At 42.9% G+C, this 23596-nt stretch overlaps 1 protein-coding gene across 4 annotated transcripts in view; it reads left to right on the top strand.

The window, feature by feature from the left end:
• The window catches only part of FLNB (filamin B), a 139376-nt gene extending 121539 nt beyond the window's left edge, over window positions 1–17837 (top strand). For all 4 annotated transcript variants that reach the window (XM_038772477.1, XM_038772475.1, XM_038772474.1 and 1 more), the window contains 5 exons: window positions 2880–3012; window positions 3842–4018; window positions 14327–14545; window positions 15320–15523; window positions 16113–17837. In XM_038772477.1, the coding sequence (XP_038628405.1) occupies window positions 2880–3012; window positions 3842–4018; window positions 14327–14545; window positions 15320–15523; window positions 16113–16300 (921 nt within the window). In that variant the 3' untranslated portion in view covers window positions 16301–17837. The remainder of the gene's footprint in view (window positions 1–2879; window positions 3013–3841; window positions 4019–14326; window positions 14546–15319; window positions 15524–16112) is intronic.
• Window positions 17838–23596: the final 5759 nt, after the last annotated feature.

Raw genomic sequence — 23596 nt, 5'->3', positions numbered from 1 at the left:
AAATTCCCTTGATATTTTGTGGCAGAAAGTTGGAAGTATGGTCCAGAAAAAACAAGGTCCCATTGATGAATACCTGCATAGTCAGTATTTCCAAATTATGTGAAGTTAATTCTGTTTTGTGGGGCTTTTTTGTCTTGAGCCTTTTTGGTAAGTTCAGAAGTTCTGAAACGCTGGTAGGAAAACTTATAAATGATCCCTTAGCGGGGGTGCGGGAGAGATGGTAAGGAATTGAGGAATTCTGTAAAGCTAGCTTTATTTCTGTTGAATTTGCTGAAGTCCATGTAAGGAAATGGAAATATCAGATTTGTTGAAATGAAGCCTTGCCTGAGGGTAACCAGTGTTCAAGGCTTGTATTAGGCCAAGTGTTGGCACAAAATGAGTTTGGGGCATATTCCCAGAGTCCAATAAGCAAGTCTGTCTTGCACGCTCTTTTTTCTATATCAAATAGTAAATCCTCTTGACTTTAGCAGTGCCCAGTTATACAAAAGCTGGTGCAGACTTAATCATGTGCTGAGGTTTTTCCTGAAGAGCAATAGACAAATTTTAAGGCCCCCCAGAGTAGACAAGGCAGTCAGAAACTTCTGAGACTATACCAGTGGTGTAAAACACTGGCTCAAATCTCTAAAGGAGTTGCATTTAAACTCGGTTTTTAAGTGTTGTCCATGCACATGCTCCTGTTATTCCAGTAGCCAACTTTATTTAAAAGGAGCTTTTGTCTGACTAAACTATTTGCAAACCCAAACAACCCATTTGTTTAACTATACCAATAGGACAATTTCCACTCCTTTTTAGAAATTCTCATCAAGGGCACTAATTAGTCATTGTGGCAGTGATGATTTTCTTGTGTTTCATTTAAAGACTTTTTGACAGGAATTCCTTTTGACTTGCTAAAACCTAGAGGGAGATAAAGTCCATTAAGGGCAAAAAAACTGGAGGTTCTTGCATCTGCTTAATGTGGAAAATGCTAAAGGTCTTTTACTTCAGGGATGTGTTGGGAAGTCATTGGAATAGTTTATCTCCCTCTTCAGGATTTAGCAAGAAAAGACTTCAAGTAAGTGGTCTGCTGCAATATATAATCAGCTCTTCCTGTAGGAACTTTCTCATGACAGGTGGGTCATGAATATCTGTTTTACCCACATGGAAAAGTGTGCCTGTTGATATTACCCTGTGTTAGGTCTGTTCTGCATGACATTTGAATTATTGCCTTCCTGACATCATGTGGTATAAACATTTTGGAAAATTATGTAGTCTTTCCTATGATTTCATTAGGTCTGCTTTTTAAACAAGGTACTCTTCTTCAGAATGAAATTCCTGGAAATCTTATGCACTTTCACAAATCTCATCTTAGTCTTGCAACATCTCCCCATCTCTTACAGATGGGGAGACTGACACATAATTGGTCAGTAAAGGAGCTGAAAAGTTAGACTTCTGGTGCCCACCTAGGGTTGTTGCTAACTAGAGCATCCTACTGTTTATTTTTATGTTACTGAATATTACTTCAAAGGAGTTACTCAGGAATTGGTGATTAAACATTGCTCCCAAAGCACTTTTTAAAAAGTCACAAAATCCCCATACAGATGATTAGTTCCCTACTTAGCCAGTGAGTAAACTGCCTGAGGTGTCCAGTCCACTGAAGAACCAGGACCCAGAAAGGTATTTCAGTCTACAGTTGTCAGCATTTGCAGCCTGTTTGGGTTCTAACGACTTCAAAATCAGATACATCCATAACATGGCTCCTGAAAGTGTTCTTCATGCCATAGAACTGTGAATAGGATAGGTAGAAGGGAGGGAGGGAGGGTGGGCAGATCTGCCCTGGATCCTTTCCTACCTAGCAAGACTGTCTAGCCCACCCAAACCCTGAATCTTTTTTTTTCCACTTTTATGACCAGCAGTATTAATGTTTAAAGGTGGTATACTCCCTTCAAATGCCCTATGCATTGTGGCCCAACATAATCTATTGGTTTAACTGCTCCTTATCAGGGTAGCTAGGGGCCCGATAAAGAGTCTCTCAGACATCCCACTTAATGGGTGCAGTCTCACCATCAGCAGCACCATCCTTGAACCAAAGGACAGCTCTACTACTATGACGACTACTACTACTACTACTACTACTACTACTATGACTACTAAACTACTGTTTAGACCCTTTCACAAGGGGGAGACTGTCCAAGCCCCCAAATCATACTGAGTTTCTGGTTTTGCCTGGCTGATTCTAACACTTCAGGTTGCATTGGCACTCATGCCAAGTTCTAATTTGCCCACTCCTGTGATTGCAAGACCTCCCTAACTGCTCTGAGCCACAATTACAGTAATAAACACTCTGCAGTTCACAACTGCGAGCCTTCTGGCCCTACCTATGAGATGCAATTAAATTATTGATACCTATGGAGGTAGGGCCAAGTGGCATTCACTTGTGCTATAGGCAGTGTGTAATCCTAGGTGAACCCAGGTGACTAGAACTAGTTCACTTATTATGAAATAGGGTGCAACAAATGTGTTTGCTTGGTGGACTCTGGATTGCATTTTGGTGGGCTTCCTATTTCCGTTGATTTTTTTTTTTCCAAATTCATAGGGTGCACTCCAGGGGAAAACTATCAGCAGTGCAAGAGGCTGGGATTTCAAATTGTTTGAGTTTACATCTGAAGTCACCACACAAACAAGCCCAATGTAAAAACTCACACTCCTCTTCCTTTCACTTGATCAAACCTCATGTGGAAAACTTTCATCCTCTATTGTCAGGTGTTTCCTCAAAAAGCATATGGAAAAATAAGCTTTTTTGATCACTTTTTCACTCAAACTTCCATACTAAGCCAGTGTGTTCCAAACAGTGTAGAAAGGAAACCTAAGGTGATAACCCATCTAATGTATTAAATTCTCAGGAGTCTGGATTAAAAGTTAACCAGCCAGCATCCTTTGCTATAAGACTGAATGGAGCAAAGGGCAAAATTGATGCAAAAGTTCACAGCCCCTCTGGAGCAGTGGAAGAATGCCATGTTTCCGAGTTGGAGCCAGGTAAGAGAGAATCTCTCAATCAATACTATATATTGAGAGCTGACTTTGTGCAAGACATTGTACTGAGTGCTTGGGAGAGTTAAGTACAGCAGAGTTGGAAGACATGATTCATTCATTCCTTCAATCGTATTTATTGAGTGCTTACTGTGTACAGAGCACTGTATTAAGCTCTTGGGAAGTACAAGTTGGCAACATATAGAGATGGTCCCTACCCAACAGGGGGCTCACAGTCTAAAAGATGATGATCTTTGTCCAAAGTAAAGAAAATGGAGTTTGGAGCTGTATGTAAAACAGGAATACGTGAAATTGAACTCTGGTACTAATGGGTAAGATTCAAGCCTATTTTGTGGTGGTAGTATAAATACGGTTGATGATGATGATGATGATTTTGTCTATTTTTATTAAAGTCCATTTGGTATTCACTCTTCTAGTACTGTAGAAAATGCTGAATTTAATTCATACCTCTGAGCTATACAATTAAACTGATTAAATTGAGATTGTGATTCTTCTTCAGGTGCTTTTAGTAGAGTTGACAAGTCACCTTGAATTCTGGCAATTATTGATTTTGAAGAGTATTTTATAGAGATCTTGCATTATGAATGCTCAGATAATGCTGAAGTAGATTATTTGACTCTGGTTTTGAAGATGGCCTATTAGGAGTCAGGCTAGACAGGTTCACATCATGGGATCATGAAGAATTTGGGCTTAAAGCTCGAAACAGTCCAAATCAGATGTTTTTCAGAAGTTTGAAACCGACCTTTTAGGATGTTTGACTTGGACTTGCTTTCCCAAGTCAGTGACTTAGGTGTGTAACTTTCTTTATTCACAGACAAGTATGCAGTTCGCTTTATCCCACATGAAAATGGAGTTCACACAATTGATGTGAAGTTCAATGGGAGCCATGTTGTGGGAAGCCCATTTAAAGTTCGAGTTGGGGAACCAGGACAAGGAGGAAATCCAACTCTTGTGTCTGCATATGGAGCTGGCCTAGAAGGGGGCACCACAGGTAAACTAACTCAGTGCAATACAAAGCTGCCAGTAGTATTAAATGACTGACTTTTCTTCTAAAGAATCATAGCCCTCTTTGTCAGGAAGCTTTTTTTTTCCTTGGTGGAGTGAGTCTGAAATCTTACCATTGATATTCATGTTTCTTCTTGAAACTTAAAGCCCATAAAGCTATACTAGGGAGGATTTGGCCAGGAACTGTGACATGTAATGTAACTTGGTACTTTGCCTACAGGAACACATGACTAGATTAACAAGTCTGTCTTGATATACCACTTAGTTCAGTTAGGAGGTCACTTGCCAACTAAATACATTTCTGAAAATCACGCATTGTCAACACATGTCCCCTTAATATACCTCCGGACTGATTACTGGTGGAAGGGTAGGACTCTTATTAAAGGCTATGGAAGAAATTCTGGTGCATTCTTATGGGGCAATTCATATGACTCTTTAAGACCTAAGGATAGAAATAATGACCTTTTGAAAAGTAACTTGACAAGCTTTGGGAAACTCATTTTAAAGTAGTGGTAGAGAATATAGTTTATGTGGGTAGTCTGTCAACCAAAACAATATTGCTCATATGTGGTAATGCAGCCACAGCAGGAGTCACCTCTAGATGTAGGAACAAAATATGACTAATTGCCTGTGATCTTTTAGGATAGAGCCACATATCCTTGTGTGACCAATGTAGAGGTAACAGTCTACTTAGCTAGGTCTGAATCCACCATTAGTCTATCAAGGTCAGACTGAGGAGTGGTGAGGTGCCTGGAAGGAGGATGAAAAGCTGGGGATAGTCGGATTGAAGAGGGTCATTACATGAGCGGAGAAGGCCTAGGAGTGACATGTGATGGATGGGGGAGGGGAAGGACTGTTGTGGTAATTGTGGGGTTGAGGTGGTGGGAAAGGGCGGAGAGAGCACCTTGGAGCATCTTGTTCTGCCATAGTGCTTGATGGCCAAAAAGAAAGAAATCCAATGTTGGCTATTTGAGGATTATGATATGGACCATTGTTGAAACAGCCTATCCAGTTCAATTTAGTTTCTTAGAAATTAACATGACTTGGATGTGGCAGAAGGGCCAAAAAAGTAATTCCAGTGCTTTTTTGTCAAGGACTCTTGCTAAATGTGTATAATCATTTAAAATCAGAGCCTTGTATCATCCAAGGGAACAATAATATAAGGAGTGTCAAATCCTCTAGAGAGAGCTGTTAATTTTTTTTTTTTTTTCAAAAACTAAGCTGCTCTAGTGACTGGAATAAGTAAGGCAGTGAATAGTCAAATACTTATTACAAATCTCTTCTTGATGATAATCTACTCCAGATTCACTGCCCTTTCATCATAGACTGGAACGTTCCAGTATTGTTGATGTTCTCCCGTGTTAAGCCATTCTGAATGGTATATGCATTTGTTATTACTCCCACTGCAACATCTGGGGATGGTTTTAGAAAACTATGGATCTTTCTGCTTTGAGGCTTTCTTCATATAATAGAATTAAGGAACAATGTAATTTAGCACTTAAAGAGCTTGCCGAAATGCTTTCAGTGGGTTAGCTCCCAAGACTGCAAAATTCGACATCATATAATAACTCAGAAATTGTATGCAAATCAATTCTAGCATTTTCACATCTCATTTTATAATTTCAGTCCAGTGGAGGAGGTGACATTATCCTGTTTTACAGATGGAGAGTTCTAAGACACGGAATTTGGGACTTGCCTAGATCACCCTAGTGGATAAAGCCAAGTCAGGGGACGTGGGTTCTAATACCAGCTCTGCCACTTAATAATAATAATAATAATAATAATAATAATAATAATAGTACTTGTTTAGCGCTTACTATGTCCTAAGCACTGTTCTAAGTGCTGGGGTAGATACAAGTTAACCAGGTTGGACACAGTCCCTGTCCCACATTGGGCTCACATTCTTAATCCCCATTTTTCACAGATGAGGTACCTGAGCCCCAGAGAAGTGAAATGACTTGCCCAAGGTTACACAACAGACAAGTGGCAGAGCCGGGATTAGAATCCATTACCTTCTGACTCCTGAGCCTGTGCTTTATCCACTACATTGTGCTGCTTGCCACTTGTTTGCTCTGTTGCATTGGGCAAGTCATTAAACTACTCTGTGTCCAGTTTCCTCATATCTAAAATGGGTACTCAGTACCTGTTCTTCCTCCTACTTAGGGAGCTCCATGTGGGACAGGGACTGTCTGGTTTGATTATCTTGTTTCTACCCCAGTGCTTAGTACAGTGCTTGGCACACAGTAAGCCCTTAAACACTACAAATTATTATTATTATAATCAATGGTATTTATTGAATGCTTACTATGTACAGAGCTCTGTACTAAGTGTTTAATAGCATTTTGGTCAGTGAAGGAGCTGGGAATCTCATTCCCTTGTTCTCACCTAGTGCTGTGGCTCCTAGAGCAGCCAGTATTGATTGCTCCTGGAGGTATTCTGCCTTCCAGGGAAAAGCCAAGCTTGGCAAGCTGAGTCCCTTGGGCCACTGACCACATTTAGCAGTGGTTTTGCCTCCTACTTAAAGCAAAAAGCAAGCTTTGGTCTCCATGCCCAGCTATTCTGGGATAGTTTTGATCACTGGTTATTCTGTAGCCACATGTACACTCATTTCTTCCAGAGCACATGTTTTGAATAGACTGCTATTAAGGAATTGGGGAACATTCTTCTACCAAGCCTCCGTCTGAATAGAACACATGGATGTCAGAAGAAATGGCTGTATGCTTGTGGCACAGCATTGGTCCAGATGTGCCTACTGTAACTTGAGTTTTCATTCATTCATTCAATCATATTTATTGAGTGTTTACTGTGTGTAGAGCATTGTACTAAGCACTTGGGAAGTACAAGTTGGCAACATATAGAGATGGTCCCTACCCAACAGCGGGCTCACAGTCTAGAAGGGGGAGACAGACAACAAAACAAAACATATTAACAAAATAAAATTAATAGAATAGTAAATATGTACAAGTAAAATAGAGTAATAAATATGTACAAACATATATACAGGTGCTGTGGGGAGGGGAAGGAGGTAAGGCGGGGGGGGATGGGGAGGAGGGGGAGAGGAGCCACCACATTATAGTGGAATTCTTATTTCAATGGTATTTAAGTGCTTACTATATGACATTGTATTAAGGGCTGGCACTTAGTACCACACAGAGCTCATAGTCTTGATCCCCATTTTACAGATGAGGTAACAGGCTCAGAGCAAAGTTTGGGAAGGGAAGTGATTTGCCCAAGGTCACATAGCAGAGAAGTGGCAGAGCCAGGGTTAGAACCCAGGTCCTCTGACTCTGAGGCCCGTGCTCTTTCCAATAGACCACGCTGCTTCTCGGTGGAGCACGTGAAGAGAATGAGTGATGGCAGGATACCCAAAAAGCTGCTCTTTGGAGAACTGAAATTGGGAAAATGAAAGGAAGGTGAACAGGGAAAGTGTTTTTAAGGGTGTGGTAAAAAAAAAAAAAAAGAGCCTCTCACAGTGCTTCGTCCCAGCTGAAAATTGGGGTCAAATTTTTGAGGCTAGGCTTTTATGGCGCACTGCGATCAAGATGGGGGAAGAACTCTCTTTGAGTAAAAGCTCCACATAATAATAATAATAATAATGTTGATATTTAAGCGCTTACTATGTGCCAAGCACTGTTCTAAGCACTGGGGGAGATTCAAAGTTATTAGGTTGTCCCACGTAGGGCTCAGTCTCAATCCCCATTTTACAGATGAGGTAACTGAGGCACAGAGAAGTGCAGTGACTTGCCCAAGGTCACACAGCTGACAAGTGGCGGAGCGGGGATTAGAACCCATGACCTCTGACTCCCAAGCCCGGACTCTTTCTACTAAGCCACACTGCTTCTCATAATGATGGCATTTGTTAAGCGCTCACTATATGCAAAGCACTGTTCTAAGCACTGGGGAGGATACAGGGTGATCAGGTTGTCCCACGTGGGGCTCACAGTCTTAGTCCCCATTTACAGATGGTGTAACTGAGGCACAGAGAAGTTAAGTGACTTGCCCAAGGTCACACAGCTGACAATTGGCGGAGCTGGGATTTGAACCCATGACCTCTGACTCCCAAGCCCGTGCTCTTTCCATTGAGCCACATTGCTTCTCAAGGAGACAAAATAGAAGAGAACACCAGGTGCCACAAACATTAAGTACAACGCAATAAGGGACAACCTTTTTGTGCACTAATATAGCTGTAACTGTAAATCCCTCATTGGTCTGTTCCACTACATAAGCCTCCAGTGAACTTAACTGTCAATGGGGTGGTGTTCAATATGAAGGACCACTATCTATAGGAGAACAAACATCAGTGAACCCTGTGGCTAATTGAAGAACTATGCTTGAACTCAGGAAGAGTTATTGTGCCACATGCTGCATGTCTCCAGTTTTCACCTACTTCCTGTTGGAGTTTCTCATACTTTCAATTGTGGTTCAGGCTGTCTTTTGAGCTACAGATGCCATTGAGAGAAGGAACGACATTTCAGAGTAGACTTGATGAAGGGTATAGAGAATGCCTGTTTAAAATTCTGCATAAATATTACTCTTGTCAAGGGAATGGCACTTTATTTATTTAACTGCTTCAACTCCCTCAACCAATCCTTTCCCAGATATTCATTCGGAGGTTAAACAGCTTTACTGTGTGTGGAATGAAAAAGGTATCTATACTGTGCAGTTGAGAAATTTGGTGTCACAATCTTTCTGATGAAATAGGCATTCTTGTGTTTGTTTATATTTTATGTATGGCTTTGGCCCAAGCTTAAGTTGGTCCCTATCCAATTCAAACTTGGGGAGAGAGAGGGCAAATGCCTAAGATGTCCTTTGGGGCTTTTATGGTGACTTTCTCCTCCCCCTAGTCTTGAACTGCAGGATAGGATCCTTTTCAGCTAGCAAAGTTTGATCTGCCAGTTTTACCAGGAGGCACTTTGAGGATGGTCTGCCTCTGCCTCACTTTTTGTGGCCTCTGCTGTGCTCAGAATAAAAGTCTGGTTGACAACACTCTCCTCGTTAGCCTTAGAAACTGTAGAAACTGAGGATTCTGAGCTGAGCTTATTTCCTGGAGCAGGAGGGGAATAATTAGAATTCAAGAAATAAGGAATAATAATAATACAGATTCTCTCCATTCATATAGGAGCCTTTTTAACTAGAGTAGATCAGTATGGGTGGAGAAGCCTAAGGGGTAATTTAGCAAGATACTTAAAACAGGGTGGGTGAGACTTGCTAGACAGAATTTAGCTTATTTGATAATTAACTTCTGTTATGGCAAGTGTTCCATCTAGAGGCAGGATTCCTAGACTAGATAAAGTGGTGGTTCTCTGCCCTCCCATAGCTGTGTTACAATGCCTTCTCAGGAACAAGCCAATAAATGTGGTATTTAATGCTTACATTGTGCAGAGCACTTGAGAGAGTACAATGCAGTTTTGACAAAATCCCTGCCCTCGTCCTGCAACTAAATTGTTTTCAACTTCACTTTAAAATGATCGTTCCCACTCACATGTTACTGCTTATTCGTTCTAGAACTCTTGTTCCTTTTTCACACAATAACGGTTGGTTGCAATAACTGTGTGTATGATATCTCTGCTGTAAAGATTTGCTACTGTGACAAGGCCTAGATAGAGCTGCCTTGGGGGAAGAAGGTGAGGGGTGTTGAAAGCCTTTAAAAGCAGCTGGACTATGTTCCTGAACTGTGCTGATAGCCGCTCTTGTGTGTCGGATAACAAACAGTAATTCGTTATTTGGCATTGAGGCTATAATTAAAGCAAAACGTTGCCAGCAGCATAGGTAGTTTAGAGCAATCCTGGGTCAAGTTTCCAGTGTGGAACAAATGGAAATACTGATTGTGGCATATAATAAGTGCTTAGTATGTGCTAAGCACTGGGGAAGATAACAGGTTAACTATGAGTCCCATGTGGGACAGTGTTAGAGCAATCTAATTTATCCCCACTTTACTGTTTAGGCAACCCAGGCCCAAAGAGGCTAAGTGACTTACCCAAGGTCACCCAGCAGTTCAGTGACAGAGCAGGGACTAGTACCTGTCTTGTGCTCTTTCCACTAGACTATGCTGTTTGCTACATCTGAGCAACTCTTTAAACTAAATCCCATGTAGGCCTAAATTGAAAAGATGTAACTTTATACCTCCTTATGATAAATTGCAATAAACATCCATTGCTCTGAGTATTCCCAGACGAGTTATTAGGAAGAAAGGTCAGAAATGATCTCCTTCATGCCAAATCCAATGGCCTCTACTTCACCTTAATCCTCCGCGACCTCTCAGCTGCCTTTGACACTGTGGACCACCCCCTTCTCCTGGAAACATCATCCAACCTTGGCTTCACTGACACTGTCTTTTCCTGGCTGTCCTGTCTCTCTGGTCACTCATTCTCAAGTCTTTCGCGGGCTCCTCCTCAGCCTCCCACCTCCTAACTGTGCAAGTCCCTTAAGGTTCAGTTCTGAGTCACCTTCTATTTTCCAGAATGCATTTGCTCACATGGCTTCAACTACCACCTCTGCGCGGATGATTCCCCAGTCTACATCTCCAGCTCTGATCTCCCTCCCTCTCTACAGACTCGCATTTCCTCCTGCCTTCAAGACATCTCTACTTGGTTGTCCTGCTGTCGCCTCAAATTTAACATGTCTAAAACAGAACTCCTTATCTCCCACCCAAATTCTATCCTTCCCATGATATTCCTGTCACTGTAAACAGCACCACCATCCTTCCTCTGTCATAATCCCATTACCTTGGCATTATCCATAACTAGTCTCTCTCATTCAATCCACATATTTAATCTATCACTAAATCGTGTTGGTTCAACCTTCACAACATTGTTAAAATCTGTTCTTTTCTCTCCATCTACTACCATGTTAATCCTAACCTGCCTTGATTACTGTCAGCCTCCTTGCTGACCTCCCTGAGTCCTGTCTCTCCCCATTCCAGTCCATACTTCACTCTGCTGCATTTTGTTACAGAAATGTTCAGTCTGTGTTTCCCCACTCCTCAAGAACCTCCAGTGGTTGCCCATTCGCCTCCACAGCAAACAAAAACTCTTCACCATTGGCTTTAAAGCATTCCACCCCGACCCCCACTACCTCACCTCACTACTCTCCTGCTCCAAACTAGCCCACACAGGTAGCTCCTCTAATGCCAACCTACTCACTGTACCTTGATCTCGTGTATCTCACTGCTGACCGCTTGCCCACATCCTGCCTTTGGCCTGGAATGTCTTCCCTTTTCATACCTGACAATCAATTATATTCCCCCGCTTTGAAGTCTTATTGAAGGCACATCTCCAAAAGGCATTTTCTGACTAAGCCCTCATTTCCTCTTTTCCCACTCCCTTCTGCATCACCATGACTTGCTACCTTTATTCACCACCCACCCCAGCCCCACAACACTTAGGTACATATCCATAATTCATTTATTTATATTAATGTCTAGCTCCCCCTACAGACTGTAAACTCACTGTGGGCAAGGAATGTGTCTGTTGTGTTGTACTCTCCCAAATGCTTAGTACAGTGCCATGCACACAATAAGTGCTCAATAAATACGATTGATTTATGACCACTCTTTTGTTGAGTAACAGGCTCTGGTTTTTCGTAATCCTCCTTGCCCTTTAGACTGTGTTTGATACCTGTGGACTACCCTCTTCTCATAGAAACCTTATGTAGCCTTGGATTTGTTCAAGTCCTCCCCTGGTTCTCCTATCTTTCTGGCCCATCCTTCTCAGTCTCTTCTGCCTCCCACTCCCTATGGATGTCCCTTGAAGCTCAATTCTCACTTTATACTCACTCCTTGGGGAACTCATCCACTCCCAAGGCTTCGACTACCACCTCTGTGTGGATGACTCCCAGATCGACCTTGCTAGGCCTGATCCCTCTCCTCGCAATTTCGCATTTCCTTCTGCCTAACTGTACACTGATGGCCCACCAGCACCGCAAGCTCAACATGTCCTTGTTGTATCCTCAGTGTTGGTCTCCCTGCCACCAGCACCTCCCTTTTCCAGTTCATTCATTCAGTTGTATTTATTGAGCACTTACTGTGTGCAGAGCACTGTGCTAAGCACTTGGAAAGTACAAGTTGGCAACAGAGACGGTCCCTACCCAACAACAGGCTTCCAGTGTATACTGTACTCTGCCACCCAGATTATCTCTTTTTAAACTTCATTCTGCACAAGTCTCAAAAACCTCCAATGGTTACCCATGCCTTTCTGCATCAAGCAGAAGGTCCTGACCATTACCTTTAAGGCACTCCACCAATTGTCTCCCTCTTACCAATCCACTCTCTTCTCCTCCTTTGCTTCCTCCCTCCCCCATACACACCCACACACTATCCATTCTTCCCAAGCTCATCCTCTCCCTGTACCACCTCCTCCACTTTCCCATCTGTGACCTTGAGCTCAATCCCTTCCTCCTGACCTCCCTCTTCAACTCTGCCAAACCACCCACCTCTCTCCCTATTTTCCTCCAGGATATTTTCCTGGAAATCCCACTTCCTCCAGGAAGCTCTCCTCTGGTTATGTCCTCCCTATTGTCATCTCAGTATTTGTGCATTACTTTAGCACTTATGCACACATTACTTCCCATAATTTGTACAGTTGTATATTTTCTATTTGCACATTTCTTCATTCTTGTAAAAATTTTTGTAGTCTTCCACACTAAATTGTTGGTTTTTTTTTTTTAATGGTATTAAGCACTTACTGTATGTTAAGCACTTTTCTAAGTTTTTTGGGGTAGATACAAGTCAAGCCAGGGGGACACAGTCCCTGCCCCTCATGGGCTCACAGACCAAGTAGGAGGGAGAACAGATATTAAATCCCCATTTTATAGTTGAGAAAACTGAGGCACAGATAAGTGACTTTCCCAGGGTCACACAGCTGGCAGTTCGCAGATCTGAGATTAGAACCCAGGACCTCTGACTCCTAGGCCCATGTTCTTTCTACTGGGCTATGCTGCTTCTCAAATTGTTAGCTCCTGTTGAGCAGGAATGGTGTCTTCTAGTGTCCTCTCCCTAGTGCCACAGTACTCTGATCACTGAAGGAGCTCAATAAATAGTATTACTTTGATGGATTGCATCCTAACTTTGTTATGGCTTCCAGTTTGGGCAATATTAGACTGACTCTCACCTGTTTTGTTCCCACAACCAACTCAGGATCCAGAAGGAAGGCTAAAGAAACACTTGTGGAAATGAGCATGTCCATGCACCACTAGTTCTTCTGGCTTGTTGAGAACAGTTGGTGTCTTTTCTGTGTAGGTGTAAAATATAAGGTAGTTTTCCATGGTGACTGGGTTCAGAGCACTACCCGTGTAGCCATGAAGATGGGCAAGTCACTTAACTTCTCTGTGCCTCAGTTACCTCATCTGTAAAATGGGGATTAAGACTGTGAGCCCCCCGAGGGACAACCTGAGCACCTTGTAACCTTTGCTACACTTAGAACAGTGCTTTGCACATGGTAAGTGCTTAATAAATGCTATCATTATTATATGTAATCCATTGCACCTCTCTTGTTTAGCTAGTTGTCTCTCAGTTTCAAGCCCCCATGACTTGTCTGCCTCAGGTTCTCCCCAAATGACTATGGAAATCTGAATATTTCATTCATTCAATCATATTTATTGGGGGCTTACTGTGTGCAGAGCACTGTACTAATCTCTTGGAAAGTTCAATTCAGCAACAGAGACAATCCCTGCCCACAACGGGCTCACAGTCTAGAAGTGGGGAGACAGACATCAAAACAAGTAAACAGGCATCAGTAGCATCAATATAAATAAACAGAATTATGGGTATATACACATCATTAATATAAATAGAATTATAAATATGTACATATACACACAAGTGCTGTGGGGCAGGGTGAGGGGTAGAGCAGAGGGAGTGAGTGGGGGCAATGGGGAGGGGGAGCAGAGGAAAAGGGGGGCTTAGTCCAGGAAGGCCTCCTGGGGGAGGTGAGCTTTCAGTAGGGCTTCGAAGGTGGTAGTTTGGCAGATTGGAGGAGGGAGGGCATTCCAGGCCAGAGATAGGATGTGGACCAGGGGTTGATGGCAGGACAGACGAGAACGAGGTACAGTGAGGAGGTTAGCACCAGAGGAGCAGAATGTGCGGGCTGGGCTGTAGAAGGCAACAAGGGAGGTGATGTAGGAGGGGGCAGGGTGATGGAGAGCTCTGAAGCCAATAGTGAGGAATTTTTGCTTGAATAATTGCACAAGCAAGCAGTTTAGGAGCATGTGTGTGAATTCCAACCTCCACCCCTTGGTTTTCCCCCTTCTGTTTCTCAGAAAAAGGAACAACTTTGACCCTGTTCTTCCTTTCTTTCAGGAACACAGTCGGAATTCTTCATAAACACCATTAGAGCAGGCCCAGGCACACTGTCCGTTACAATTGAAGGACCGTCAAAGGTCAAAATGGATTGCCAAGAAACCCCTGAAGGATATAAAGTTATGTATACACCTATGGCTCCAGGAAACTATCTGATTGGAGTGAAATACGGTGGGCCTAACCACATAGTGGGCAGTCCTTTCAAAGCCAAAGTTACAGGTAACTTTCTTTAAAAAAATTTTTTATCAATGGTATTAGCATTTACTGTGTGCAGAGCGCTGTACTAAGTGCTTGGGAAAGTACAACAGGTTTTATTTATGGTATTTAAGCATTTACTACTCTGTGCCAGGCTCTATTCTAAACCCTGGGGTAGATACAATATAATCAGTTTGGATTTTGACACCTGTCTACATGTTTTGTTGTCTGTCTCCCCCTTCTAGACTGTGAGCCTGTTGTTGGGTAGGGACCATCTCTATATGTTGCCAACTTGTACTTCCCAAGTGCTTAGTACAGTGCTCTGCACACAGTAAGCACTCGATAAATATGACTGAATGAACGACACCGTCCCTGTCCCATGTGGGGCTCAGTCTTAATCCCCATTTTACAGATGAAGTAACTGAGGCACAGAGAAGTGAATGGATTTATCTAACATCACACAGGAGACAAGTGGTGGAGCAGGGATTAGAACTCCCAGAAGACCATTTAGACCATGCCGCTTCTTGTGGTAGATGTGTCCCCTGCCCACTAGGAGCTTCTAATCTAGGCTGGGGGAAACAGACAAAAATAGCAACACAGTTGGCCAAGGCAAAAACGGTGACAAGCTCACGTAAGAATCAAATCTGTAGAAGACAATTTTAATAGAGGGCTTTTTGTTTTTAATGTGATAGAGCTGAAAACTTGAAGCTCATTATCCTTTCTGGGTTTTGGGTGGTGGTGGAACTCCTGGACTCGATCTGACACTGGTGTTGAGTAACTAAAACCCTTGTTTTCTAGGCCAACGCCTCGTCGTCCCTGCCTCTGTCAATGAGACTTCTTCCATCCTGGTCGAATCTGTGACTAGGTCTTCAACAGAGACTTGCTACAGTGCTCTTCCCAAATCCTCATCGGATGCCAGCAAAGTGACCTCAAAGGGAGCAGGTCTCCTGAAAGCATTTGTGGGTCAGAAGAGCACCTTCACGGTAGATTGCAGCAAAGCCGGTATGTTATCCCAGATGACCCATTCGTCTGTCTCCTCTGTCAAGTCAGTCAGTCGTATTTATTGAGCGCTTACTGTGTGCAGAGAACTGTACTGAGTGTTTGAGAGAGTACCCAGTGCTGAGAACAGTGCTTTGCACATAGTAAGTGCTTAACAAATGCCATCATCATTATTATTATTATTACAATGGAAGAGTTGGTAGACATAAAATGACAGGGCTCTGCCCGACACATAGCTACTTGCCAATAACCTTTGGCTGAGCCAGTAGTGGGAAGGATGTTTATCCTACTGTCAAGTCCTACCTCTGCTTGGCCTTCCTTTCAGACTCAAAACAATTGCGCTGTTTCATTTGTAAACAACACGAATGAGGGAGAGGATGCTGATATCTGAGCCCCCATCCCCTTGACTCATTTTTCTATTTCTTAAAACCTCTGACAAAGATTGAGGCAAATTGGGAGGTCTCAGTTTAGGCAAGTTTTGCAACTTTGAGGCAACTACTTTCCCATTTGCATTTCCTCTCTGTCACCCTTACTTTGCCCTGGACTGCATCCTACTCTAATAGGACTGAATAAGCTCCTTTGTTTTTTCTAGGTTCCAATATGTTGTTAATTGGTGTCCATGGCCCCACAACTCCCTGTGAAGAAGTGTCCATGAAACATGTGGGAAATCAGCAGTATAACGTAACCTACGTTGTCAAGGAAAGGGGGGATTACGTTCTGGCCGTGAAATGGGGGGAGGAGCACATTCCTGGAAGTCCCTTCCATATCACTGTACCTTAAGTAGTTGTCAAAGTACTCTTTGTAATTCAAGCTTCTATACAATGTATGTCCTTGTGAAACGAAAATAGCCTTTGAATATGCAGCTCATACATCCAGAAGAAAATTCTATACTCTGTATTTTTAGAAAAATCTTCAAAATTTGAAAAATTTAATGTTCTGTCCTATAATGTGTGTGTTCAATTCAAAGCTTGTTCCTTTCAGTGCTATTATTTTGTAACAGCGTTTGGAAGTCATGCAGATGATATTTTCCACTTTAGATGTTAGTCTTTGGAAAGCAATTGAAAATGGATTTTAAAAAAATGTAATTGGTTATCTTAAGCTACTGATGTGTCTCTTTTTGGCTTGTTGTGGAACATAAATTTAGGGTGAAGCAATAACCCCTTTTCAGAGTCTTTTATAAAGGAATAGGGCTAAGAAACTGGTACTTTAATATGTGCCTTTATATGCTTGATATGTTTTTAGTGCTTAACACTAGGGAAAGGCTACTAAGTGACTTGACCACTGTCTTATCTCTTACAAAGTGTTCTGCAACGTGGTTTACACTTGTAACAAGGTTCAACTTGTTCAGTCCGATTTATGTTCAGATAAGAGATTCCTTACCAGGAACTTGCTCTCTTTCTATACTACTGCCTTCTGTATCAGTGACCTTGGGCAAGTTCATCTCTGCTCAACACCTGCAACCTGCACTTGTAAAACCAACTGAGTCTCTTACAAAGCCAGCAATAGGCTGGTCTTTTCACCTGTGTACCAGGAACCCTTGGTCCTTTCAAGCTTCCGATGACCCAAGGTCTGGTACAGAAAATCTAAGGGGTTTACCTAGGAAAAAGATGCCCACCTCCGACTGTTGGGCTAGTAGTGTATAGGGGGCGGGTGGGGTGGAGGAGGAAGAATAAAAAAATATTTAATCACTTAGAGGAGTACAGATAGGCCTATTCTCTTTTCCGGGAAGAGAGCATCTATTGTAGCTTTTCCAAAGGAGTGAGTAGTTAGTTGCCCTTGGATGGTGATCGTAGACAGAACCGAGCATCTGGTCAATAGTTTCTGTAGCTGCCAGTGAAATACAAAACTCCCTAATTGCTACACTTAATCTTTTCTGCTGCAAAACTATTAAAGAGCCTCAAGATTCATCTTTCCAATAATATGAATATTCCCTTCCCAGAGCTATCTGGCTTTAAGGTAAAGCTTATCATTTAGCAAATTGCCTTGCAAATGCAGAATTAACAAACTGGTAACTGGTGGGTGGGCAAAAGCTTTCTAAATGATCTTTAAATCTAAAAATGAATACATGGAAAATCAGTGGTGTTCATGTTGGACAGAGCTCCATTGAGAGAGCGGGACCAGATTCTTAAAGCAAATCTACTACTTAAAATCAGAAGAATTTGAGCTGTTTTGCTTTAACTGTGCTTTGTGCCTTACTGTGAATTGTTCACAATGTTGTAAACTAGAGTGGAAGATAAACTGGAATCAAATGCAGGATTGTAATGTTGTCTTATAACTTATTAAAAGGTTTTGCTCCATAAAGTTAAACTTGCATGTTAAAAAGGGAGTGTCTTATTTATAAAAAACGATTCTAACTCAGGCTTAGCATCTGGGTATTTGGGCTAATTCAAAAGGTGAAGGGGGAAGAGAAAATGGAGTCAGAGTTAATTTCTAAAATGCTGTTACCACTGGAAGTCGATTGATACTGCCAGCCCAGCAGAGTACAGTGCAATCAGGGAATGAGTGGGTTCTGTTGGAGTAAGAAGCTCATTGAGGATCATGAAACAAGGAGAGGCAAAAGCTGCAACCAATCAGTGGTATTTCTTGAGCTCTTACTGTGTGCAGAGTGCTGTATGAAATGCTTGGTACAATAGAATCCTTACCCTCAAGGAGTTTACAGTCTGTGCGGGGGGGCTCTGTGTGTGTGTGTGTGTGTGTGTGTGTGTGTGTGTGTGTGTGTGCACGCGCGCGCACGTGCGCACACGCATGCACACACACACACACACCCTATGCAGCTTGGACTGGTGGCCTTCTCACACACCCACTAGAGAATTCCATTCAGTGGCATCTTCTTTGAATAAGGACAACCACAGATAATATTTCTAAAAAATAAAGCTGGGTCACATCCCAATACAACCAAGGAAAATATTTGAAATGTATGAGCATGCCATCCTGTATCACAACCTAAGATAAGTTTGAGGTACATCCTCTAAAACCTTCCCTCCCTAAAAGCTTACTTTGAGGAAAATCAAGTAAATTAAGGATCTCTAAACAATCATGGTGTCGCCTCTTATCACCTTAATCTTTCCTCCACCCCCACCCTCCCATTCATTATCTTGATAGCGGAAACTGCTTACTGTTTCAGGGGTTAGTTTAGTCTTGTACATTTGATAAGATTGTGGATAACAATCGCTTTTGCAAAGACTTATGGAAGTGAACTATGTCTCCTATAAAAGTACACCAAAGGCAAGGGATTACATTCTGACTGATCAGAAAGGAAGGATGATGATAGGTTCCCTTCATTCTATGCCTTGCTTTCTAGATCCTTTGTTTTCATTAATTCTCTGGCTAAATCATGACCCAGTAAGACCTACTCTCTTTTGAGGATCAGAATCCCAGTGGTATATATCAAGCTCCTACGTGGTGTAGTGCACTGTGCTAGGTGATTGGAAACAACAGAATAATGAAGTGACATGTTTGCTGCCCTAAAGGAGCATACACCCTAAATAGTCTAGTTAGAGAAGCAGCATGGCCCAAAGGATAGAGCATGGACCTGGGAGTCTGAAGGATCTGGGTTCTAATCCCAGCCCCATTTGTCTGTTATGTGACCTTGGGGAAGGCACTTGACTTCACTGTGCCTCAGTTACCTCATTCGTAAAATGTGAGCCCCATGTGGGAAATGGACTGTGTCTAACCTGATTAGCTTGGATCTCCCTCAGTGCTTAGTATAGTGCCTAGCATATAGCGCTTAACAAATACTGTTAAGTAAAACTGCCCAAAATGGCAGAACCCAAGCTGCTACCAGGGTGGGAGCAATTTGGTGAAGAAAGGAAGGATTCAGGAGAAATTATTCTATCTTGTCAACGTGTAACCTAGATTTGGGCCACCCCCCCCGACCTCTTCTGCTCCAGGGAAGTTTCATCTTCTTTCCATGTCCCCAAAAGTGAGTACACTACTATTTAGGTCTATTCATGTCATTCACAGCATTTGTGAGATGCAACCAGTTCTGGACAGATGTTTAGAGTTGGCCCTCAATGTTCATCCCACCCACTGATGTAGCAATAAGAGGTAGCTGCCAGCAGGGTAGTATTGTACACTCTCATTCCACAGGTTGCTGTGAGTCCTAGTAAATGTTACTGTAAACACTGAAACCTGAGGAAGGGAAACTGAAACTTAAGATGGGGGGTGGGCAGGAGGAGTTGTGCTGGGCTCTTTGTAACAATCAAAACTGCAAAATTCAAGCTGCTGGACATTCTGCTTCATGTTCTCCAATGACCGTTCTACTGTACTTTAGTGTCCAGTACAGTCCCAGGTGTAACAGGTTTAATATTTGCTCCTTTATTAATGGGCACTGCAGGAGAAAACTGCCCCAGGCCCCTCGGTACAAACCAGACCGAGCAGGTTTGAGACATTTTCAATTTCCTTGAGACCCTTGCTCTGATGTGTAAGATGGTCCTACTCTACTGCTTAGTATAGTGTGTGGCACATAGTAAACACTTAAAAAATACCATTATTATTAAGAGGTTTTTGGACCTTGAAGCTGAAAGAGGAAGACTGCCTGTCAGTGAGATTTGGGAGGGAGGAGTTAGGCCCCGGCCATGGTGGGAAACATGTTTGGGAGTAGAGGTCCATGCTGGGCAAGAGGCAGGGCAGTGACCATGTTGCTTATATATTTCAAAAAAGTTCTCGTCAAATGTAATAATGATGGTATTTGTTAAGCACTTACTATGTGCCAAGCACTGTTCTAAGCACTGGGGTAGATACAAGATAATCATGTTGTCCCATGTGGGGCTCCCAGTCTTAATCCCCATTTTACAGATGAGGTAACTGAGGCACAGATAAGTGACTTGCTCAAAGTCACACAGTTGATAACAGAGCTGGGATTAGAACCCATGACCTCTGACTCCCAAGCCCGTGCTTGTTCTACTAAGCCATGCTGCTTCTCTAAACATGTCGCTACACTTGAGTAAGTAGGGAAAACTTAATAGCCCAAAAATAATGGTTATAAAAAAGCCACTTGCTACTGAGAATAAACTAAATTGTAAAACAAGCTCTTCTCCATTTTGAAACTTTTAGTAAATATCAAATTACTGGACACCTCTTCTCCATCCCTTGCCTTTCCTTCTTCCTCCCCCTGCATTGTAATTTCTAGGCCTTAAAGGCATCTCTGAGGAAAGTCTGGGTTTAAGGTAAGTGAATGAAACATATGGATTCAATTTCCTTGGAAATTCTTTAGGGCTTTATAAATTAACAGCATAAAGTCTAAGGGTAAACTACGATGTCTGCCACTCTTCCACACTCTCCTTGTGTGAAATAGTTTGTTGTTAAAAAGATTTAGCCTCTCTGCTGCATTCACCCAGTTAGATAATGGACACTCCAGAGAACATATGGAGGAGAGGAGATGTGACTGACTGGAAGACTTAAAGTGAAGTCCTCATGTCAACTCTTTGCAAAAATGAAAAAAAATGTTTCTTTTTAGTTAACAATCTCCCATTGAGTGTCCCTTTTCAGGGAAGTTGACCCCAAACTCTCCAACTAACTGCAAAGTCTCTTCAAAATTTGGTAGGATTTTAATTTCTTATTAAAATACAGATGAATCTGAGCATACAAAAGATGGAAAGGTCAGTGTGTGGGAGTGAGAACTAAAGGACAAACTATATCAGGATTTTTTGTTGCTCCATCAGATTTTCTTATAAATGTACAATGTGCAAAATTTGTAGTAGGAGGAATTTTTCCCCACAACAGATGCCTTATTCTCATTATGATGAGTTCAGAAAAGGCAGCTTCAAATCCACCCATTCACTCATGAGTTTAGTATTTGAGATGAATCTCCCAATACCACCCTTCATGCCCTTCCCCACGGAGGCCTTGAAATGGAGGCGCCGTGGCATCTGTAATTGTGATCTATGGCTACAATTTGAGCCTTTCATTTTGAAACTTGCTATTTAACCATGATGAAGCACCCAAGAGTAAGCATCTGAGTAACTTTCCCTCTTCCACTTTGGGGATCCAGTGCAGATTAAGGGTGGGGAAGGCTATGCAGGAGAGATAAGGGGGTTGCCATGGAGAGGAAAGGAGATGAGGAGATGCACTCACCCCAGCATGTCCATTGCCAGTTGGGCCAGACCAGAGTAGCCAACTGCTATTGCTGTTCAGCCCAGGCTGTGGTGCTCAGAAGTGGCAGCATCAGCTCTCTTGCAGTAACCACCATAGCTGAACGAACCGTTCCTGGGCTGTTCCTTGGAGCTTCCTGCATAGTAGGAGACGTCATGCCAGAAACTCCAAGGATCGAGGAGGAAAGGAGATGGTGAGAAGACTAGGCAGTCTTAGCAACCTCTCCTCCATGCTGCCACTGCCACCGCCCGGCTGCTGCTCTGGCTGCTACCCTGCTTCGAACAAAAAAGGCTTTTGGAGTGACAGGATGGAGCCCCAAAATGTGTGACTATCCCATTGACGGAGGGCAATTCAATTCAATTGTATTTATTGAGCGCTTACTGCAATTCAACAATAATACACATTCCCTGCCCATAACGGCACAGTCTAGAGGGCAGGGAGACAGATATTAATAAAAATAAATAAATTAGTTATGTACATAAGTTCTGTGGAGCGGGCTGGGGGAGACAACGGGAGCAAGTCAGGGTGACACAGATGGGAATGGGAGAAGCCAACTTGTACTTCCCAAGCACTTAGTACAGTGCTCTGCACACAGTAAGTGCTCAATAAATACAATTGAATGAATGAATGAAAGGAGGGGCTTAGTCTGGGAAGGCCCTTTGGAGGAGATGTGCCTTCAATAAGGCTTTGAAGAGGGGTTGGGGGGGCATTGGGGGGAAGAGAGCAATTGCCTGTCAGATTTGAGGAGGGAAGGCATTCCAGGCCAGAGGCAGGATGTGGGCTAGGGGTCAGCAACGAGATAGGCAAGATCGAGGCACAGTGAGAAGGTTAGCACTAGAGGAGCAAAATGTGTGGGCTGGATTGTAGGAGGAGAGTAGTGAGGTGAGGTAGGAAGGGGCAAGGTTACTCTTCCCTTTCTAATTCTAAAACCTAAATCACAAAAACCCAAAAGCATATCCCTCACTCACTAAAGGGTAAAGCTCCTTGAGGGCAAGGAGTGTGTCCCCTAACTAGTCTACTCTCCCAAGTGCTTAGCACATACCCTCAAATGCTATTGTTTCTTTTTTTTTTTTTACTCTGGTAGCCCCTTCCCCAGAGCCCGATGGACACCCAACTTTAGATAGGAAGCAGTATGACCTAGTGGAAAGAGCATGGGCCTGTGACTCAGAGGACCTGGGTTCTAATCCTGACTCTGCCACTTGCTTGCTATGTGATGTTGGGCAAGTCACTTAACAACTCTGTGCCTCACTTTCCTCATCTGTAAAATGTGGGTTCAATTCTACTCCCTCCTACTTAGACATGAGCCCATATTGGACAGGGACTGTGTCCAACCTGATTATTTTGTATCTTGTGTCTTATCTTGTATCTACCACAGTGCTTGACTCACAGTAAGTGCCTGTAACAAAAGCAAATACGAAACCTTCAAGTGAGCCTCCAACTTTTCACAGATCTGCTAATGGAGGAGGTTGGAAAAGCCCTGGAAGCCTAATTAGAAGTGAAAGTAAAAATGTCAATTACTGGCTGAAGTAGAGATATGGAGTACCTCCAGTCTGGCTTCCGTCCACTACATTCCACGGAAACTGCCCTCTCAAAGGTCACCAATGATCTGCTTGCCAAATCCAATGGCTCATACTCTATCCTAATCCTCCTCGACCTCTCAGCTGCCTTCGACACTGTGGACCACCCCCTTCTCCTCAACAAGCTATACAACCTTCACTTCACAGACTCTGTCCTCTCCTGGTTCTCCTCATCTCTCAGGTCGTTCATTCTCAGTCTCTTTTGCAGGCTCCACCTCCCCCTCCCATCCCCTTACTGTGGGGGTTCCCCAAGGTTCAGTTCTCGGTCCCCTTCTGTTCTAGATCTACACTCACTCACTTGGTGACCTCATTCACTTCCACGGCTTCAACTATCATCTCTACACTGATGACACCCAAATCTACATCTCTGCCCCTGCTCTCTCCCCCTCCCTCCAGGCTCTCATCT

Source organism: Tachyglossus aculeatus, chromosome X1, assembly GCF_015852505.1.
Source record: "Tachyglossus aculeatus isolate mTacAcu1 chromosome X1, mTacAcu1.pri, whole genome shotgun sequence".
Lineage (NCBI taxonomy): Eukaryota > Metazoa > Chordata > Mammalia > Monotremata > Tachyglossidae > Tachyglossus > Tachyglossus aculeatus.
The sequence above is the reverse complement of the archived record's forward strand: the minus strand, read 5'-3'. Positions and strand labels throughout refer to the sequence as shown.